The sequence below is a fragment of the Aythya marila genome, assembly GCF_965140915.1.
Source record: "Aythya marila genome assembly, contig: HAP1_HAP1_SCAFFOLD_165, whole genome shotgun sequence".
Lineage (NCBI taxonomy): Eukaryota > Metazoa > Chordata > Aves > Anseriformes > Anatidae > Aythya > Aythya marila.
In genome coordinates this window covers 767295-785299 of record NW_028136611.1, presented here as the reverse complement: position 1 = coordinate 785299, position 18005 = coordinate 767295, and the positions used below count along the sequence as shown (strand labels likewise).

The window sequence follows — 18005 nt, the reverse complement described above, 5'->3', positions numbered from 1 at the left end:
CTTTAGTATAGTCGTTGGATGCGATGGAGCAGTATTTCTTGCTTTCGCCTGCACTGGAAGTCTTCCCTTCCTTGTAAGGTTGTTTACTGCTCTCACTTCTGCATTATTCACATGAAGAGCCATCTGGAGGATGGGATTCTTCCTTCTTCTCCCGCGTTATCTTCTGGAAACGAGGATCTAAGTGTTCCAAGGAGCCTTTTGCTTTCCTGGTGTTTCTCCTTTTTCTTCTTTTTCTTCTCCTTTTTCTTCTTTTTCTTACGCTTGCGATTGGCATTGTCAAAGCGGAGCGCACAGAAACACAAATCATGAAGTCTGAAAGAAACATGCAAGTTAAAAAGGGAAAAAAAGATGTGGCACTTGTTGCCTATATGAAACCTGATTTATTTTACCACAGGTGATGATTTGCAGCATGTCAGCTATTTTGTGGTGCTTTGTGCACACGCAACTTACTTTAGATGCAGCAAACTTAAGCCGTCAGATTGAAGGACCATAGGTCCTGGTTTGTACACAGATCATTAACAACGGCTAGCTCTGGAATACGTGCAAGCAGAAAAAATCTTTTAACCTAATCTGGAATGGTATACGGATGTGATTCGAACTATGTGGTCCAAAGCTAGTGCTCTGACACAATTCAGCAAGAGCTTTCCTGTCTTCACTGATCAACCTAACAACATGATCCCCAGCCAGCTGGTGCTATCTAAATAACTTAGAAACCACCAGGAAAAAAAAAAAAAAAAAAAAAAAAAAAAAAAGGAAGACATGAGAAGCACCCAGAAAAGAATTAGGATAAAAAATGCGGAGTATGCTGGAATCCTTGCTTACTTGGAATCCTTCTCTCCATCTTTATCCTTAGACTTCTTTTTCTTCCAGAACTTGTGATATTTTTGCATTTTTTTCACCACCTACAAGCTCCTTTTCTATCTTTCTGTCTTTCCTTTCTATTTCACTTTCACTACCTTCTGCACGGGTATATTTTCTTTTTCTGTTTCCTTCTGTTTCAGTTTTCTGGCGACAGTTCTCCAAATGAGCTGACACAGGTGGAAGCGCATGTCTTTCACGAGAATGTCTTCTGGAATGTTGCTGAGGTACCGAGCAACGATGCAAGTCTGCTCGGGGTGTGCCAAAGCGATGTACATCTTCCTCTCTCAAGAGGGAACCGTGAGGCCATCCGCTTTTGTAATGATAATGCTTATGTGACCTGCTGTAGTAAGTTGCAGTCGATCTGTCAAAGGCTGAATCGCCGTGAGAGAACTTTCTCTCTCTACTGTCTCCTGTCGCATGAGGTGAATAGTAATCCTTGTAATAGCCACATCTTTCCCATCTCCGTGCTTCGTCTCGATAGTATCTTTCTCTGCTCCAACTTCTTTCCCCTTTGGATCGGTAGTACCTATTGCTACCTTGTTCTGATCTTCCTCCGCTGCCAGATCTGTACTTTGAATATTTGACTGCTCTTCTGCCATTCTCAGGGCTGTTTCTTTCACGAGGGAAAGATCTGTACCTGCTTCCCTCCCAGTACTCCTGCTTGTGACTCTTTTGCTCAACAAATTCCACGCTCTGAGAACACCTCCTCTTGCTGGAAGGACCTGCTTTTTGACTCTCCTTCTCTTCACTAGGAGCATGTTCCCTCTTGCTTCGGTAATGCTCTTTCTCAGTGGTTTTAGTCTTGTCCTTTGTATCTTGGCGTCTATCTGCAATAGCTAAGGAAGAAAGATTGTTAGAGCTACATTCAGTGTCAGACTCGAGAGAGGAAGTTTGCCGCAATTTCTCACCAGGCTCAGAAGAGTCTTTGCCGGACAAAACATTTTCTTTTGAAATGAGGTCACGTTCTTTTGATCTTCTTGCTTTCTCCTTGTCTCCACGGTCATCACATTGGTACTGGGCGAGGTATTCATCATTCCCAGGAGATTTCGGAGGTTCCGCAACACTGCATAAAATAAAAACCCATTTCTCACTTCTGCTGAAGGACGTGAATATTAAGAGTAAAACCTTCCAAAGGCAAACAAACAAACAAAAACCTCCGGACTACAGGAACGCTCGCAAAGATATGCCATTTAGAAACCTCTCCTGTGATTAGGACACCGTCTTCAGCTCCCAGAGAAAGTGCTTTTTCCCCTCTTGCTTCTGAAGCCATTGCACTAAAAAAGCAAACGCATCTGTCTCCTTCCACCTGCTGCTCTGAGAAAAAAGGCATAGGGGCGAGCGGGGAACAGCCAGTGTTTCTCCAGACAGTGGAGAAAAATGGAAAAACATTCTATAAAGGAACACAAGTTCTCCTTGAGGCACCAACCTGCATCAGAGTGATATGCTCAGTGCTGATCATTAGTTCTGTTCGTGACACTGGACACACAGTATGGAATTGTACTAATTTAAATCCTTCCATTAAATACTATTAGTAGACAGATAAAACTGTAACGAACTTCCATAAAGTCTTGTCTTAATCAGACTGTGCTCATTTTACCTCATTTCCTCTGACAAACTGTTCAGCTGGCTGGCTGTGAAGGACTCCGTGATGACTTCTCGATTGACTGAAGGCATAGCTCCAGGCATCTGCAATTAAAACGCACAAGTCAGCAGACAAAAAAATACTATTTGTAGTAGTACTGAGGACTAGTCTTGTCAGAATGTCTCCATTAAATGGTAAGCAAGACCGCTGTGAGTTGTATGCATTATCTACACTTCAAAGATAACCCCAACTCACCCCCCAAAATCTACTTTATGAAACTTAGGAATTTTTATCTCAGCTGAGCTTAAGTTGACAAGTTCTAATGTAAGCTCAGGTCTGCAAATTCTAAGGGGATAATACCACAAAGCCTTACGATCACGTGTGTGCTGTGTTTTCTCAGTATTTCACCTGAATTAGGAACACAATAAACACTCCCGAATACATCGTAGGTGAGAAATTCTCGATGGAGCAAATCTATGTTTCAAGCAATCCATTTGTTTTAGAAAAGAACATCTCAGAAGGTTTAACAGGTTCAACTCGGCAAGTGGAATCATCAAGTTTCAGTCCGTTTTCTTTAGATTCAGTAACTAACCTAATAGCACCATTTAGTGAATCTGTTTTTGGCAGCTCATGCTGGGATCTTCCTTTGTCAGCATTCTGACAGGAAGAATTGGAATGCTGCAATGTACGGACTACCTTTCCAACCAAAATTCCATTAGAGGACATTGCATTGCATTTCAAATTCCTTTGAAATAAGCCCTTTGACTCCTCCTCAGATTTTCCTGAAGATTCTGCACCATAAGGGACTGTGTTATCAGAGCTGAGTTTAGGATTTTCATTCACTGTTGGCTCCACAAAAATTTCATCAGAAACTTTTTTGTTTGTTTGCATTTGCTTCATTTGCATTACCGAATTTGTAATTGTGGATGAAGGAACAGCCTGGTAGAGATCTTCATCCTCCACAGCACTGCTAAGAAAGTCAGGCTGTGACACAGTCTGACGAGCAGGCAATTTATTGTGAATACTGATGGTGATCTTCTGTTTTCTTGACGTATCAGTCATTGAAGGCCTGGTAATTGCCTGGTTTTGAACACAGGCCATTGGTGGTGCTGAAGATGGCCTTTTTAGGGTGACACCAGTGGTCTTTGTGTCCTCTTTTATGGATCCATTTCCATTTAAACGGCTTGAATTCTGTATTTAAAAAGAAGAAATTGCAAGATGGATTAACGCAAACACTGCATGTAACATTTTGAAACACAAAACTCTCCTACTGAGTGTTTCTACAAATGGTCTTAACACCTAAAAAGAAAAACACACTGCCCTTTAAGGATAAATGCAAGTCCAATAAGCGTATTCAATTCCTGCTTATGGTTTACTGCAGATTGGTATCAAATTAACATCATCTTTGAAAAACAGCCAAGCAACTTAACATTACCTGCTGCTATTCCCAAATATATTTATTTTCCCCTTTAAACATACCCTGAAAAGCCTGAAGTAATCGTTCTGGTGCTCAGGAATAAGACATTTAGTTTTCCCGGTCTTAGCTAAAGTGACGAGGATAGGAAAAACAAGTCCTCTTTTAAATGATTTGAGGATTAGTACACTCTGCTTAAATAGTCAAAGAGCATAGCTCTCTGTGCTTTAGAAAGCTGTCTTGGAGGTATAAAGTAATGGAGTCGCATGGCTGCACAATTTAGCAGTAACCACTGTTTGAATGACTCTGGCTGTAGCATGAGGGCTGTGAAGAAAGCTGCAGCGTGGGAAGGAAAACAAAACTAAGATGCCGAAAACCAAACAAAAAACCCCACACCAAACCCCAAACCCACTAGCAGTTTGGTGCCGTTATCTGCCCTCCCGCTTCCCTGAATTACCTTAATCATATGAGGAAGAAGTCGTGGTCCCAGAAATCCAGCCTGCTTACTATTAGCCCCCTGCTGACCAGGAGGGAATGAACAGGGATAAGATGGTGCTGGCAAGTAAAACGCACGTTCTCCAAGTGTCAAATCATAGCGCCTTCAGAAAAGAGCAGTGATCGTAGTTTAGTTTTTCTTTCAGCCTACTCTTGGATTAAATCCCATCCTATCATTTTAGAGGAACAGCTCATACGATATGGAAGCCTTCTCTACAGAAGGCTTCGCCAAGACTACAGACTGAAAAGTAGAGAACAGTCTTCCTACTAAGACTATCACTTGCAGAGCAATAATTCATTCTTACACCACAGATGACCTTCATTTCTCTCCTTCTCTAAAGTAGCCAGCTACAGATAACACATAGATAGCAATTTACACGAGTGCTGCAGTTTAAGGCCAAGCAACAAAAGATAATAAATGACACAGAGAATTTCAGGTTAGACAGAACTGAATTAGACAAATAATAATCTTCTCCCGGGATAGCAAGAAAAACACTTGCAAAACAGAAAAATATCAATAACAGGAAAGTAAATCTCTTCTGAACACATTTTAAGATTTGTTATTACCTGATATAAAAAAGTATGTAAGCTTGCTGACCAAGAACTCTTTTAATGTCAGTATGCACTACTTTAGCATCATTCATCTGATACCAAAGTCCATTACCAGCCTGCAAATAAAGACAACGATTTCTTTAGGTGAATTGCACGTTTTCCAATTGAAATCACGGATAGGAACAAAATACACGTGTCAAATAAAAATATAATGAAATCTTTTTCCCTAGAAACAGTAGCTGCTAGTCATGCTTTAATTGGTTTGCCAGCACAACCTTTACCCTGTTAGAAATGCTGTTGACTTCTACCTTTACATAGCATATATAGTGTCCTGAGTGACAGCTGACACCGTGATGTACCAGCACCGCATATAAGGCATAGAGCAGTGGTTCTCCCATTGACTGCGACATGTAGGCTCTCAGGTCCAAATACTCCGGATATTTCACCTCCTAAAGAGACATCAAGAAGATAGAAAAATTATCCCAGAGTACTTCGTGGACTAGCCAGAGAAAAACACTTCCAAAAAACACAGACTAGAATTGATTTCTAGAATATATTTCTCGAATATATTTCTTGATTCACTACAAATAAGTCTTCCCATAAACAACGGTTAAGACTAGAAGTTGCAGAGAACTGTTTCCTGATGAATCAGCCTTCTCAGAGGAAAGCATATGCTTCTTGTCAAGCGGGAACTTTATTGATATTAAGAGAAAGAATAAGCCATAGTCGTTAGTCTACAATTATTGTCTGAAAATATTAACAACTTTCAGCTTTGGGGGATGTCCCATTACACAATGATATAGTTGCATTACAGTGGTAAATATACCTTGTTGATCTTTCCACCTGTGAAATCTGCAAATCTTTTCAGTGATATTGTGAGAACCTTGGAAGAACGGTGTATGGTAAACCTCTTGGATGCAGGAACCATCTTTTTACACCTTAAAACCAAGCAGAGATAAGTGTTTGAAGGCATCTTCTTTTTTCGCCCCCAAAACAAACTCCTTTTAATGTCTCACGCATGCCTGTGCTATTTGAATGATATTTACTTGCATAATAGGTTGGTCTTTTTTCTTTTCATAAACCCATGCACTGCGTGTCAGGTTTGTTAATACACAGAAGAAGGTCAATTTTCCCAACAACTCAGAGCATAGCGGGAACAGGAATCTCTCACAAAAGGGTATGACCAGGTTGGATGGCAAGGTACCATTTCTTGGTCTACAAAAGTGGCTATTTGAACTCCAATCCTGGATACATTCTTTCAGCTTTCAAGGGAAATACAAATACTGAAAGCGGAACGAGAGAGCCTTGGTCCCCAGGGCTAGAAATTGCAAATAATCTCCAACATAGGTCGACTATCAACATCAAAAATACAACAGAAGCACATGGTCATTCTACAGGAGGGAGACATTTAACAGTAGGAAGTCTTCATGTACTGAGCTTGTCTGGAAAGACACTGAAACCATCTGCCATCCTTTGAAACAAAATAGTTCAGTTTGACACATTGCCCGCTCCAAGGTAGGACCTACGGTGTAAGCAGTGAAAATTAGCCACTAGCCCAGAGAACAACGGAAACTGGGCAGTTTACATCAAGAAAAGTACTGTCGAGAGCTAATAAATAGAAAGAACAAAAGTAGCTCTTTTTGAATTCTGATGGCAAAATACAAGCCAGAGAATTGCAAACCCATAGGGAATGCCTATGAACAAGACTTCCCCCCTCCAAGGAAACAAAAATCCAAGTCTTTTATAAACTTCCACAAAACTTGTAAGTAGATCCAAAGTTTAGAGGTAGTCCAACAGAGTCATGCAACATAGAAAACTGACGTCAAAATCTTACTCGCTACATTTATAGCAATTCTCTCCATCCAGCTCTTCAGGTTTCACAAAGAGTTCCAGAGCTCTGCTAACAGACGAAACCGCCTAGAGCAGCGAGAAAGAAGAGCGCAAAGTCACCGTAATTCACAATTCCAGAGACATACTAGTAGTTTATAAGAGAATCTTACTAACATACTCAAGCGATCTACTAGGAGCACTGTGAAGAAGGAGGCAGAAAGAGCATGCTCAGCATTGACCTCACCTGGAAGGCATTTGACTTTGGAACAAATACTTTTCCAGTAGCCTAGACAGCATCTACAGTGTGCTTTGTCATCAATACTGGGGACAAATTCATCAGTCTAACAATTAGATGTATATTGAGGTAGAACAACAAAGAAGTATGACAGCATTATAATTTTTGCAGAAAGAGAATTCTTTCCCCTTAAACCCAATGCAAATGTGGAGACTATTTACATGGGTTCCACGGAAGGACAAAGTCCAATCCACTTCCTTAGCACCACCAAGCTCTTACGTTTTAACATTATATGTGGTTTGGTTTTTTAAGTTAAACAAGTTTAATTTAGAAAGTTATGCATGTACTTAAACATCATGAATTATATTTAGAAAACATCTTACCTTTATATCCAAAGTGATATCAAGAAATGCCTCATACGTATCCGAAACTGCTTTGCAATTCAAGCACTTCACTGGAAACAAAATATAAATGCTTAACATTATGTGAAGGAGACTAACTGTCCAAATTCAAGTTGTTGACAGATACTACTTTAGACAAACTACAGACTGCTTTACTACCGACAAAAGACACAGATCAGTTCTAAGGACAGGAATATTTTTTCAAGTACCTCTCGATCTTAGAAATCCTCCAAATATTTGATGAATGATGGTGGTAGCTTGAGAAGATCTGTCCAATCTGGAAATAAATTATAATCAGACCTCAGAAGATTTAAGGCACAGAATTAACTCTTCAAAGAGTTTGATGAAAACCAAGGATGATGTAGACTTGCGTTGCTGATAGTAAATAAGGCACTAAAAGGTGCTAGAGATCATTTCTGAGAGTAAATAAAGGACTAGAAGGTGCTAGAGAATGTATGAAAGTGAACTTGTTTATGCTTACTCGGTGCTTCCGTTCAAGCACGCTTCCTGCATAGCATCAACAGTATAGCGCAAGAACTCGTGTGCGTCTTCTTGACTGCCAAAACGGAAATGTTGTCCTATTCCTAAATAAGAAGATGATAGTATTGACCTCATTTAAAAATGAAATCATTCTTGTATTTCTAAAATCTCTCTTCATTGGAGTGTTAAAACCACTTAGACACATCAAATAATTATTTGAAGATTACAAGCTATCGAAAAGAAACACATCTGAAGCCACTTACGACTGAGATTACTGATAACATGCGTAGGCTCGATGGCATCAACAGTGCAACGCAGGGCCTGGTTAATGTGAGTCTCCATCGTGCACATCATGCAAAAATCTTGTTCACGACCTGAAGAGTGAAAGAGCAAAGCATCCCAGTCCAGCGAAATATCCAGAACTACAAACATCTAAGTACAATTTAAACTATAGATACAATATCCACTCTCCTTGCTACATTCTATTCTCCCAAGATGCCAATGTCCCAACAGTCTTGTAACATTTCATTTCACACAACTTGACAGAAGAAAAATATCCACTAAGCCTGTATTCAAATGCATGTTGTGATGAGAAATCTAAAAGACTACTGCAAAGTCGCAGTTGTAAAGGCTGACAGGAATGTGAACTCCACAGGCTGCAAAATGTATTACTCTCTAAAATTACTACCAAATGCATTACTGTCCAATGCACTTCATTATTCCCATGAAGCAATAAATAATCCTTTAATAAACAAACAAACAAACAAACAAACAAATAACTAACTAACTAAATAAAACATGGTGCATTAATTGCACTCCATATGCTATTCGGAGCCCACTGCTAATACAGTGCTCAAAGCCAGCTGCTACAGGTAAAATCAGGCAAATAAGCTTATCTCACAGAATCACTGCTGTTCTTTCACCTTCAGAGCTATCCAACAGATTCAAAATACTGTTAGAAAGTACTCACATGACTGGCTGTGCTCAAGAGAAAGCATGTAATTGGCAAGTGGGGGTGTGTAGGTCAAACACTGTAGAGTAGCATTAAGAAAACATGTGTTGCCAAGATTGTACAGGCCAACTCCAACACTTTGTGTTTCTCGCCAATCCATACAAATCTTCTCAGGTGGAAAAAGAATGCTCTGTGGCGGAGCAATTCCATCATTAACGACTGCAAGAAAGTTAAATTTAAAAAGAGATCTTGTTTGTTTGTTTCGAAGAAAGGTATTTAAAAAAATACTATTCTGCAGGAGCACCTAGAGGAGCTAGCTACAATCCAAACCAGAAAAACTTATTGCAGACAGCTTTAATACCACCAAATTCAAATTGGCTGGTCAACACAATGTTTTGGGGAAAAAAAAAAAAAACAAAAAAAAAAACAATTTTAGTCAACCATTTTAATTCTTCTAAGGCAAGGCTAACTGCCATTCTGTTTGTAGCACCTAACGCCAAGTTCCTCTCCATCTATAATCTTTAACCTGATTAACTCAACTACTGTTTTTTTCCTTATTATAACTTAAACCACAAACTTAGACTTGAAATTATACGGTAAAAACGTAAAAACTAGGAACTAGGAATGACGGTACCCCTACAGATACCAGATTTTTTCCTGAGCAATGTTATCCTTCAAAAAACCTGTGAAAAATGGAAGCTGTGAATAGCAACAATCGAACACTTTTCTCTGCAAAACAGAAAAGACATGGAGGAATCTGTGCATTACAAAAAGCTCCCCGTATTTCTCTGTTGACTGTAAATATATCAAAATTAATTTCTGTAACATCAGTCACTTCAGTTGCCTTAGGGGATTCGCTTTTCAAGTCTTTCTTCACAGTAGTCCCCTTCTCTATCAGTGCAACAAGTAAGAACTGCATTTTCTACTTTTGCTTTGAAGACAATGGAGGCAGGATAGAACGCACACTTACTTAGATCTCTTGGGGCAAAAGCCTTAGATTTTTCAGATGATCTACAGTAAATAGCACCTCCACGTCCTTGGGCCACAGAGACTTGGCTTGAATCTTCTGCAGGCACTATCCGGCCCCAGTTGGCGGTGCGTGACATCAGTATTTTAGGACTTGGTTTCTTGGATTTGCCAGACCGCCTTGAAGAGGGCTTTTTAGGCTTTGAAGATTTGGGCTTCTTAGCTACGGTCATTGTTCACATCTGCGACAGAGACAGAAGTTCTGGTTGACGTAAGACTATCAAGAAGCACTCCAAGAAGAAAAGAGTAACAGAAGTCCTGTCACTTAATCTCAAAGAAACAGCCTTAAGAACTAAATCGCTGGTATGAATGATTTAAAAAGAATCCCCAAACTAAACACACAAAGTGAAAATTTCCATCTAAACTCTATCAGTATTACTTTTCACTTCTGCAGAACTAGTGGCTGATGCCATTTCTTTCCCTTCCGTAGGATTTTAATCCATTACAACTCTGGAGTCTTTTTAATATAAAAATGTAGAAGACATTCTCTGAGGGGAATCAGTTATTTATTGATTTCCGGAGTTGCGCAATTATCTGTTAATTAGCACCTATGATCTAATAGATAATTGTTGCAATTATCTATTGCTGGCATTAGTAACGGAACACTATTACTTCACTGCCTGCGTTTTTCTGTTTCGTCTGCACAAAGGTACCCAGAACTCACTGCTACTTTTCTTCTGTCTTTCCAGGGCTCGCCCTCTACCTCACTGTCTACTGCACCAGTCATGAGGGGTTTGTTGTGATTCTATAATGAGCCTAGCTTTTAAATACACCTTTCATGGGCGTCACTTGGTGATAGCAAGTTAATCTGTGAGGGCTCCTCAGTCTACATCATGCGGTCGCTTTTTCCAGGTGAAAAAGCGGAGCTGTAAGTGGCAGTACACCAAAGCCCTGGCATGCTGAGATCCAAGAGGAGAGATGTTTGGCCCTCCTTTTCACTCCTGGGAACCATATACCTCAAAACCCACAGAGGATGGGCTATATCTCAGAGAAATCTTGGGAAAGGAGAGCATGAAGAGCATGTTTGCAAATTCATTTCTCCCTGGGCTTCTTCTGCTTCTCCAAGAAAGACGAGTTTGAATATAACTTTGGCAGCAGTACTTCTGGTGTTTTACTCCTACCACATTTAAAACTCCTACGACAAACTGAAAAGTTAGACTAAAAAGCAGCTCTTTCCGTTCTCCTTTCTAAAGTTGCACGCTTTCCTCATGCAAAACAACAGGGGAATGTAAGCTAGAAACGGAAATGCTGAATGTAAAACAAAACAAAACAAACCTCAGCCCTCCAGGACAAAAGCCAATAACTGCTACAAAGTCCTTTTTAAAATGCTGATTAGGTTTCAAGGTGATACCGCTTTAAATAAGCGTAGTTGTGTGTCCATAGGCAGAAGCTGAATAATGACAGGATGAACTTCTATACTTCATGTTTTGTTACTGTCTTACTGTAGCACACAGGGACTTGTTACCTTTAGGGAAACCACTAACCTCATGGAGGGTTTAAAACATAAGCTAGTTTGTTATACCAAAATGACGGAGAGAACAAAGCATAAAGTGCTTTCAGATTTCTAGCACGCCTTGATTGCTGTCCATTAAACTTCAGACACGTTAAACAAAACACAGTAAATAAGAAAACTCCTAGTCCCACAGCTGGCAAATTGTGTGCAGAGGTTGTAATTAGAACTTTTTTGCCTTGACGTTTTACATTTAAAATTGATTTTAAATCCATTCTATACACACTTTCCATTCCTGAAAAAACAATACGCAAACCTGACAAATGCATTTACATGAGAAATGAAGTCGTCCTTGTCCGATTGGAAGACTAAGGTGACAGCTCCTGGGCTCAGGGATAAGCTCCGATCTTCACCAGTGACAGCTCCTTTTTTAGGATTGAAAGGGAAAATGTTTCAGCAACACATTGGAAACATACTTAAGGGACAAGAAACAAAATCAAGACTGCAGTGAGAAGGAGAACAGAAAAACAATACTGGGGAAAATGGGAAGGGAAGGGAAGGGAAGGGAAGGGAAGGGAAGGGAAGGGAAGGGAAGGGAAGGGAAGGGAAGGGAAGGGAAGGGAAGGGAAGGGAAGGGAAGGGAAGGGAAGGGAAGGGAAGGGAAGGGAAGGGAAGGGAAGGGAAGGGAAGGGAAGACCTTGATCTTTATACTGACCAATGAGATAAGCCTTACACATTTTTAAGTTTATTTTTGACAACTGATTGAGGTGTTACCAGGTATTAAGTACGATTCAAGAGCAAATATTAACACTAGAAAGAAGAAATCCGATCCACCACCACTGTTTCAAAATACATCCATTTCTCATTTGGAGATGACGTCTCTCTGGCAAGGTAGTAGAAAAACTGTAAATACCGATAGAGCTTCCTCTCCCGATGTTCCATATACATACCGATGCTGTTCCTACACCTACGCTCTGAGCATAAATTTATGTTGACATGAGTGACAAGAGAGGGTGTTACTCCTCTCTTTGTTTGCCTTGAGAGACACACCTCTTGTCCATTGAAAAGTAAATTCAAGATTCCAGATCACTTAAGACAGTTGCTATCCCCCCATTCAGAGTTCTGCAGCAGCACTCTTCAGATGTGTTTAGCAGTCTCTTTAGAAAATGTTATCACTTAGGACCTGCTTCTCAGTAGGTCCACGTTTGGCCTCCGCTTAGCAGAGAGTCAATCCCAGCTTAAGCTTTCGTACAAGAGCCCCTTCACGAAACGGAGTTGAACCCTGACATAACTGAGTTGAACCTTTAACCTTGAAGCTTCCTTAAAGAAGAAAGCAGCACCCAGGCCAGGAAATAGAAATTAATCGTCACTTTACCCTGAAACGCAGTGGGCTATTCTGTGCTGGCAGGATTGCTGCCGGGCTGGCCGACGAGGCGGCGGGCAGCTCCCCGGGGCCACAGGGCCTGGCACAGGGAGCCGCCGGGGGTCTCCAAGGTCCGGGAACAGCGGCAACAGCGGCAACAGCAGGGACAGAGGGGACAGCAGCGACAGCAGCAGCCACCTCAGCCGGGGCCGTCTCCACAACCGCCACAACGGCCTCGGAACGCCGCCGAACTCGGAGCTCCAGCGTGACGCCTTGTGAACCTGGCCGCGCTGCTCATGGCTAAAACCAGAGCGTTTCCTCCGGCGTGTGTTTACTGTCGGTGCCGGATCGGCCCTCACCCCGAGCTCTCCCTGCCGGGAGGGCTTTGGGGTTGGGGTTTCCCTCCCGCCGCCGCCGCGGGCAGGCCCCGCGCGCAAGGGGTCCGCGCTGGGGAGCAGCATCTCACCCACGGCGAGAGACCGAGGGCACGACATGAAAAAGCCCCGACACGAAAATGCCACGACATGCGGCCGAGGCGGCGGGGAGACGGCTCTGAGGGAGCTGCCACTTCGCCCCGCCGTCCTCCCCTCCCGGGCCGCCCCGCCGAGCCCCGTGCGCCTCAGGTGCTGCGCTGAGGGGGTGGCTGGCTACTGAGACAGCTGCCCAGGGCACTGCTCATGGCACCGAGCCTGACGGAGGTCAACAAGTGTTGAACAATGCTCTCAGACATCGGGTCTCACTTTGGGGTGGTCCTGTGTGGAGCCACGAGTTGGACTTGGTGATTATTGGGAGTCCTTTCCACCTTGGGATGTTCTCTGATTCTAGGTCAGCAATCCAGTAGCTGATGAGAAGTGTGGAGTCATTCAAAGGGAAGAGAGAGCACAACACTTCTCGTTTGCAGAAGCGGCTATTTGGTAACCAAACCGATGATTCCTTTGCTTCTAGAGCAACTAACAGCAGGGATCCGCTTTACAATGGAGGGAAAAGAGTCGTTGGCATGTCATGTGAAGTAACCTTCAAATCCCAGAGGATGATTTTGTTGGAACTTTATTCAGCTGAAAACACGGAAGCCTTGCTTCTGCTTGTGTTAGTTACAGCTCCAGTTTACTTTGGTTGGGAGGGAAGGCATTCCAGGCTAATGTGCTGTACCTGTTCCTTCAGCTCATTGTCCATAAACGGAGGAGCAAATGAAATCAGTTTAATCTCCATTAAATGCAGCAGACAAAGCGGAGTAGAGGGCGATCTAGCACTTAATTTTTCCTGTAAGCAGGAAACCCAGAACTCAACAACACTTTTCAAATCTTGTCCTGCAGTAAATGACCAGCTGAGTGAAGCTTGCATTTAGAGGATGTGCTCCTCCAGTAGACGGAAATAGCTTTTCCTCTTCACAAGTGCAACTGAGTGGTGGACTGGCAGCTACGTGGTTAACTAGTTGTGCCAAAGGGGTTGTGTTGAATGCACAGAAAAATATGCAGGAATAAATAAACAGCAGAGGGTTGTCTGTAGGCATGACACCGAGTACAGATGTTGTCTGCAGGTTCGTGCAGAGTGCACCGCGCCAATAAGCACCCAGAGTCGGAATGCACACGAAGGTCTTTTAATTATATAATTACTTATAGAACTCTGCAGAGTCAGGCACTTGGCCATCTTTCGCAAAGCAAGCACACCTCTGACTCGAATCACCGTCATTTATACACAGGAAACTTGTGAAAACTCTCTCTTTGGCTCCTTTGGATTGGTTATTACAGCTCACCTAACTTATCTCCACTGAGCTTGTGCATTACAGAGGAATACCGGGGGGGAGGGGGAACAGGAGAGGGGGGACACACACCGAATCCCACATTAGCATAGATTAGCATTTTGACAGGTGTGATTTTTAATGTGCTAATGACCCTTAATGAGAAAAAGGTTACTATAGGTCAGTCTGGAGCTGGTGTTCTCCTTCCTGTTTTTTCCCTTTTAGCCCTTCTCTTCCTTGCTTCTGCTAGCTCAAGGCTACCTGTCTCTCTCCTTCTTTATTTTCTCAGCTAAAAGACTGCACAAGCTACACGCCTCCCTATTTGCTTCAACATTTCCTTGGTTTTGTTTTTGTTTTTTTCCCAGCTCTGGGACGACACAGGTGTGGTTTGATATTTGCCAGTATAGCTAAAACTCACGCCAGTCTGCTCACGCACAGTAAGTAGTAAGATTTAAGGACTGGTTTCATCGGCTTCTTCCATACTAACATCCTTCTTATGTTTTAGATATGCTGTAGTTAAATCAACACTAAGTTACTACTTGTGGAGTAATCGCCTTAAGCGACTAGGCATCATAAGCACACCTCCATCCCAAAAGCTACCCGCCTCCAAGGTGCAACCACCCCTCACTGAGCACGCCCTCGGAATTTCTCACAGTCTGTACCTTTAAACGCAAGTGAGATCATTTCTACCAAGCACAACCAAGATATGCATGACTAGAGTCACTCAAGCTCCACCTTAAAGATAGAAAATAATACCAATTGCTTTAAGAGAAAGGGGATGTTAGGGAAGATACTATCAGGAAGGATTCCTTCTGACATCACTCGACAGGCTGAGCCTCTCACTCCCCCACCCCCACTCCATTGGGACGCCGTGGGGTAAGATCTGAACGCTTGCTTATACCAGGCGTCTCTGTGGAATCTTAGAAATCTCTAGAGTTTTGATGCTTTTTAATGTCTTAATACCTAGGCTGTGTACCTGTGCATTTCATGCATGCTAGCTTGCTTTTGCAGACAGTGAATTTATCACTGACAATCCAAAGAACCTGTGTACCTGTCGCCGTAAGAAATTGCACTTAATTGCATTCTTCCTAGCTGTGAGAGTTCTCCTTGAATGCGACTAGAGCGAGGCCGTACTGCGTTGTTGGTGAATCCGTGACCGTGATAGTTCAGCACCCTGAATCCGACGGGACCCATGACGGTCAATCGGCTACACCCCTTAACGCGACACTACTAGACGAAGAAGATGACAGGGCTTGCATGCACTGCATTAGGCTTTGCATGTGAAAACACCCCCAAATAATGTCACGTACACTTAATGTTTTTAAAGGGAAAAAAACAGGAAGGTGTAGTCTCTCTGTAAGCTACAGCCCTACATAGTTAAGGCATCAGCATTCATTCCTTTGCTTGATAGCAAAGTATGAACATACAGAAGAGTTAAATATTTTCTTTGCATTCTTAAAGGCGATTTTTCAGACTTGGGCTTCAGTTGTTGGAGTTGAAGAAATCAGTAGACATCCTTACTTTTACGTTAAGACCAAAATCTTTATCTAAGATTGTGTTATCTAACGCAACTAAACTCCCACCCCCACATGGTTTTTTTGTAACTTCGCAATGATCTTGCTGCAGTCCCACTCTGATGGTCTTTCAGTAACATGCAAACTGCCGTGGCAGATTCTGTTACAGTGCTTTTCTATTGACAGTGTGCATAACACTCAAGGTAAAGCCCCTCATTTCGCAGTGGGGACATAAAGTGTTTCTTTGGACCCTGCTGCTTCTGTTAGTACTCATTTTTTCACAAACTTGTTGAACCTGAGCCGTGCCTACTGAGCCAACGAATGCTTTGATAACACAGTATTTTGTCAAAGCAGTTTTGCTTCTTGGAGCTACAGAAGCAGCTCTGGCTACGTGATAGCGAATTGTGCTGCATTGGCAAAACCAGACTTAGCTACAGACTTACAACACTTGCTAACTCGATCTATTTCAAATCTCATTTTAACTTTAAAGGACAATCAGTTTTGTGGCTCCTGTCTTACTAATTTGCCTTGTTTTGCATGGAAGGGCAGCCTGTGAATGTTTTGCTTTATTGCATGCTTCAAAAAAAGGCTGAGGAAGAGACTGGAGGAACCTTTTCTATTCTATGGACTTTCCCCCGAGAGTGTGGAATTGCAGGCTACTTGGATGAATGTTCCAATGTGAGTAAGGGAGCAGACCTCAGCCAAAGGAGGTGGAATCCTTGCTTAATAGTAAGTATCAGTGTGGGGACATCTTTGCTTAACGGGAGCCATTTAAACTCTTCATAGAAACAAAATAAGCTGGACATCTTATGCTTGGAAAGCAGTATGGTTACACAGCTGCTAACATAATGACTTGAGTCTTCTGCTCTGCAACTTCAGGTTTTGTTTTCAAGAAGTGCATACATCAGTTTAAGCTTTGGACAAGGAGATTTGCAATGCAAATAGTGATAAACCAGAATCAGCGGCGCTGACGAGTGTAATGGTGAAATGCAGCAAATCAAGTATTCCTGGAGAAATGTGAGATTACAAAACTAGTAAGCCATGAAGCACTTTTGTTGTTGTTGTTGGTTGTTTTTTAAATCAATTCTTATATGCTGAAATAGCACCTTCAAGAAAATCTGTTTATCTAGCCAGGTAATGGTGTCTCCCTGTAAACAGGAAGGAAATGCCAGGAGCAGCCATACCTCTTTGCTGTCAAAATAAAGAGCAAGTCGAGGCCAACATCATGCCATAGTGCAAAGGCTTGCGAAGAAAGATCATTCTAAGAGGTCTGCAAGAAAAGATGACTTACTTTGTCATAAGTTTGTCAAATAGAATGGACGAGTTAGTAGTCGAGTACCGACTGTGTCCGACTCTACAGCTGCGGCGCAGCTCCAAGTCCCTGTTTTCTCTGTGGACTCGTCTCACAGTTTTTGCACCAGCTCTACTCCTCAATGTTCTGGTGACTGAAACGCAGAAACAAAGGATTTTGAAACAGTGAAGATGGGATTCTCCTTATTTCACCGTTGCTCTTGTAAAATGGAAACAGACAGACAAAAAAGGCACCCTGAAGTGGATTGAGTTTTCTTTACATTTCAGATCAGAAGTTGGTGTCACAACCACTGCATTCCACTAATTTATCGCTCTGCACGTTTAAACTGTCTACTTAAAACTGGGACCTGTAGGGAAATTTTTAAAGAGACTGAAAGCTAGCCAGACAAAAACAAACGTGCAACTTTTGTTCCATGCAGGAGGGAAATCTACTCCACTTATTTCTGTCTTGGAAAAGTGAGAACAATCAACACCTTTCTCTAAGGTGTTTTCACTCCATTCATGTCAAACTGTATCTAACAGTGCTCAAAACAAACACTAGGACATTGCAAGCCTCTTCCTAAGAGGTGTATGTTTGATTACTCTGTTTATGCATGCAGCACTTCCATTTCCTGCATTAGGATCTAACAGCTCAAGGAGGGAAGAATCGTTTCAAGAGAAACACCCAAACACCACATAACTCAAACTCGTGCTTTTTAGAAAAAAGCCTGCCCATTGTTTGCCATACAGCACCCTTTGGCACAGGTTGGTTGCTTGCACTGTCATTAAAAGAGCCAAGAGGACAAGGGGAAGGGAAGAGCT

The 18005-nt window shown here is 42.1% G+C and overlaps 2 protein-coding genes across 2 annotated transcripts; both read right to left on the bottom strand.

Annotated features, from left to right (window-relative positions):
• Nucleotides 1-818: 818 nt before the first annotated feature.
• On the bottom strand, nt 819-2887 carry LOC309891712 (uncharacterized protein; the record flags this gene model as incomplete). The annotated part of the gene is given in 3 exon segments (XM_082786049.1): nt 819-893; nt 895-1474; nt 2874-2887. Coding segments are annotated over 3 exon segments (669 nt in total).
• Nucleotides 2888-2917: 30 nt separating this feature from the next.
• LOC309891711 (ubiquitin carboxyl-terminal hydrolase 42-like) lies at nt 2918-10001 on the bottom strand (the record flags this gene model as incomplete). The annotated part of the gene is made up of 12 exons (XM_082786048.1): nt 2918-3634; nt 4315-4456; nt 4920-5020; nt 5213-5353; nt 5731-5842; nt 6739-6821; nt 7353-7423; nt 7580-7647; nt 7852-7954; nt 8114-8224; nt 8821-9021; nt 9773-10001. The coding sequence occupies 12 exons, from the start codon at nt 9999-10001 to the stop codon at nt 2918-2920; spliced, it is 2079 nt and encodes a 692-aa protein (XP_082642174.1).
• Between the last annotated feature and the right edge of the window lie 8004 nt (nt 10002-18005).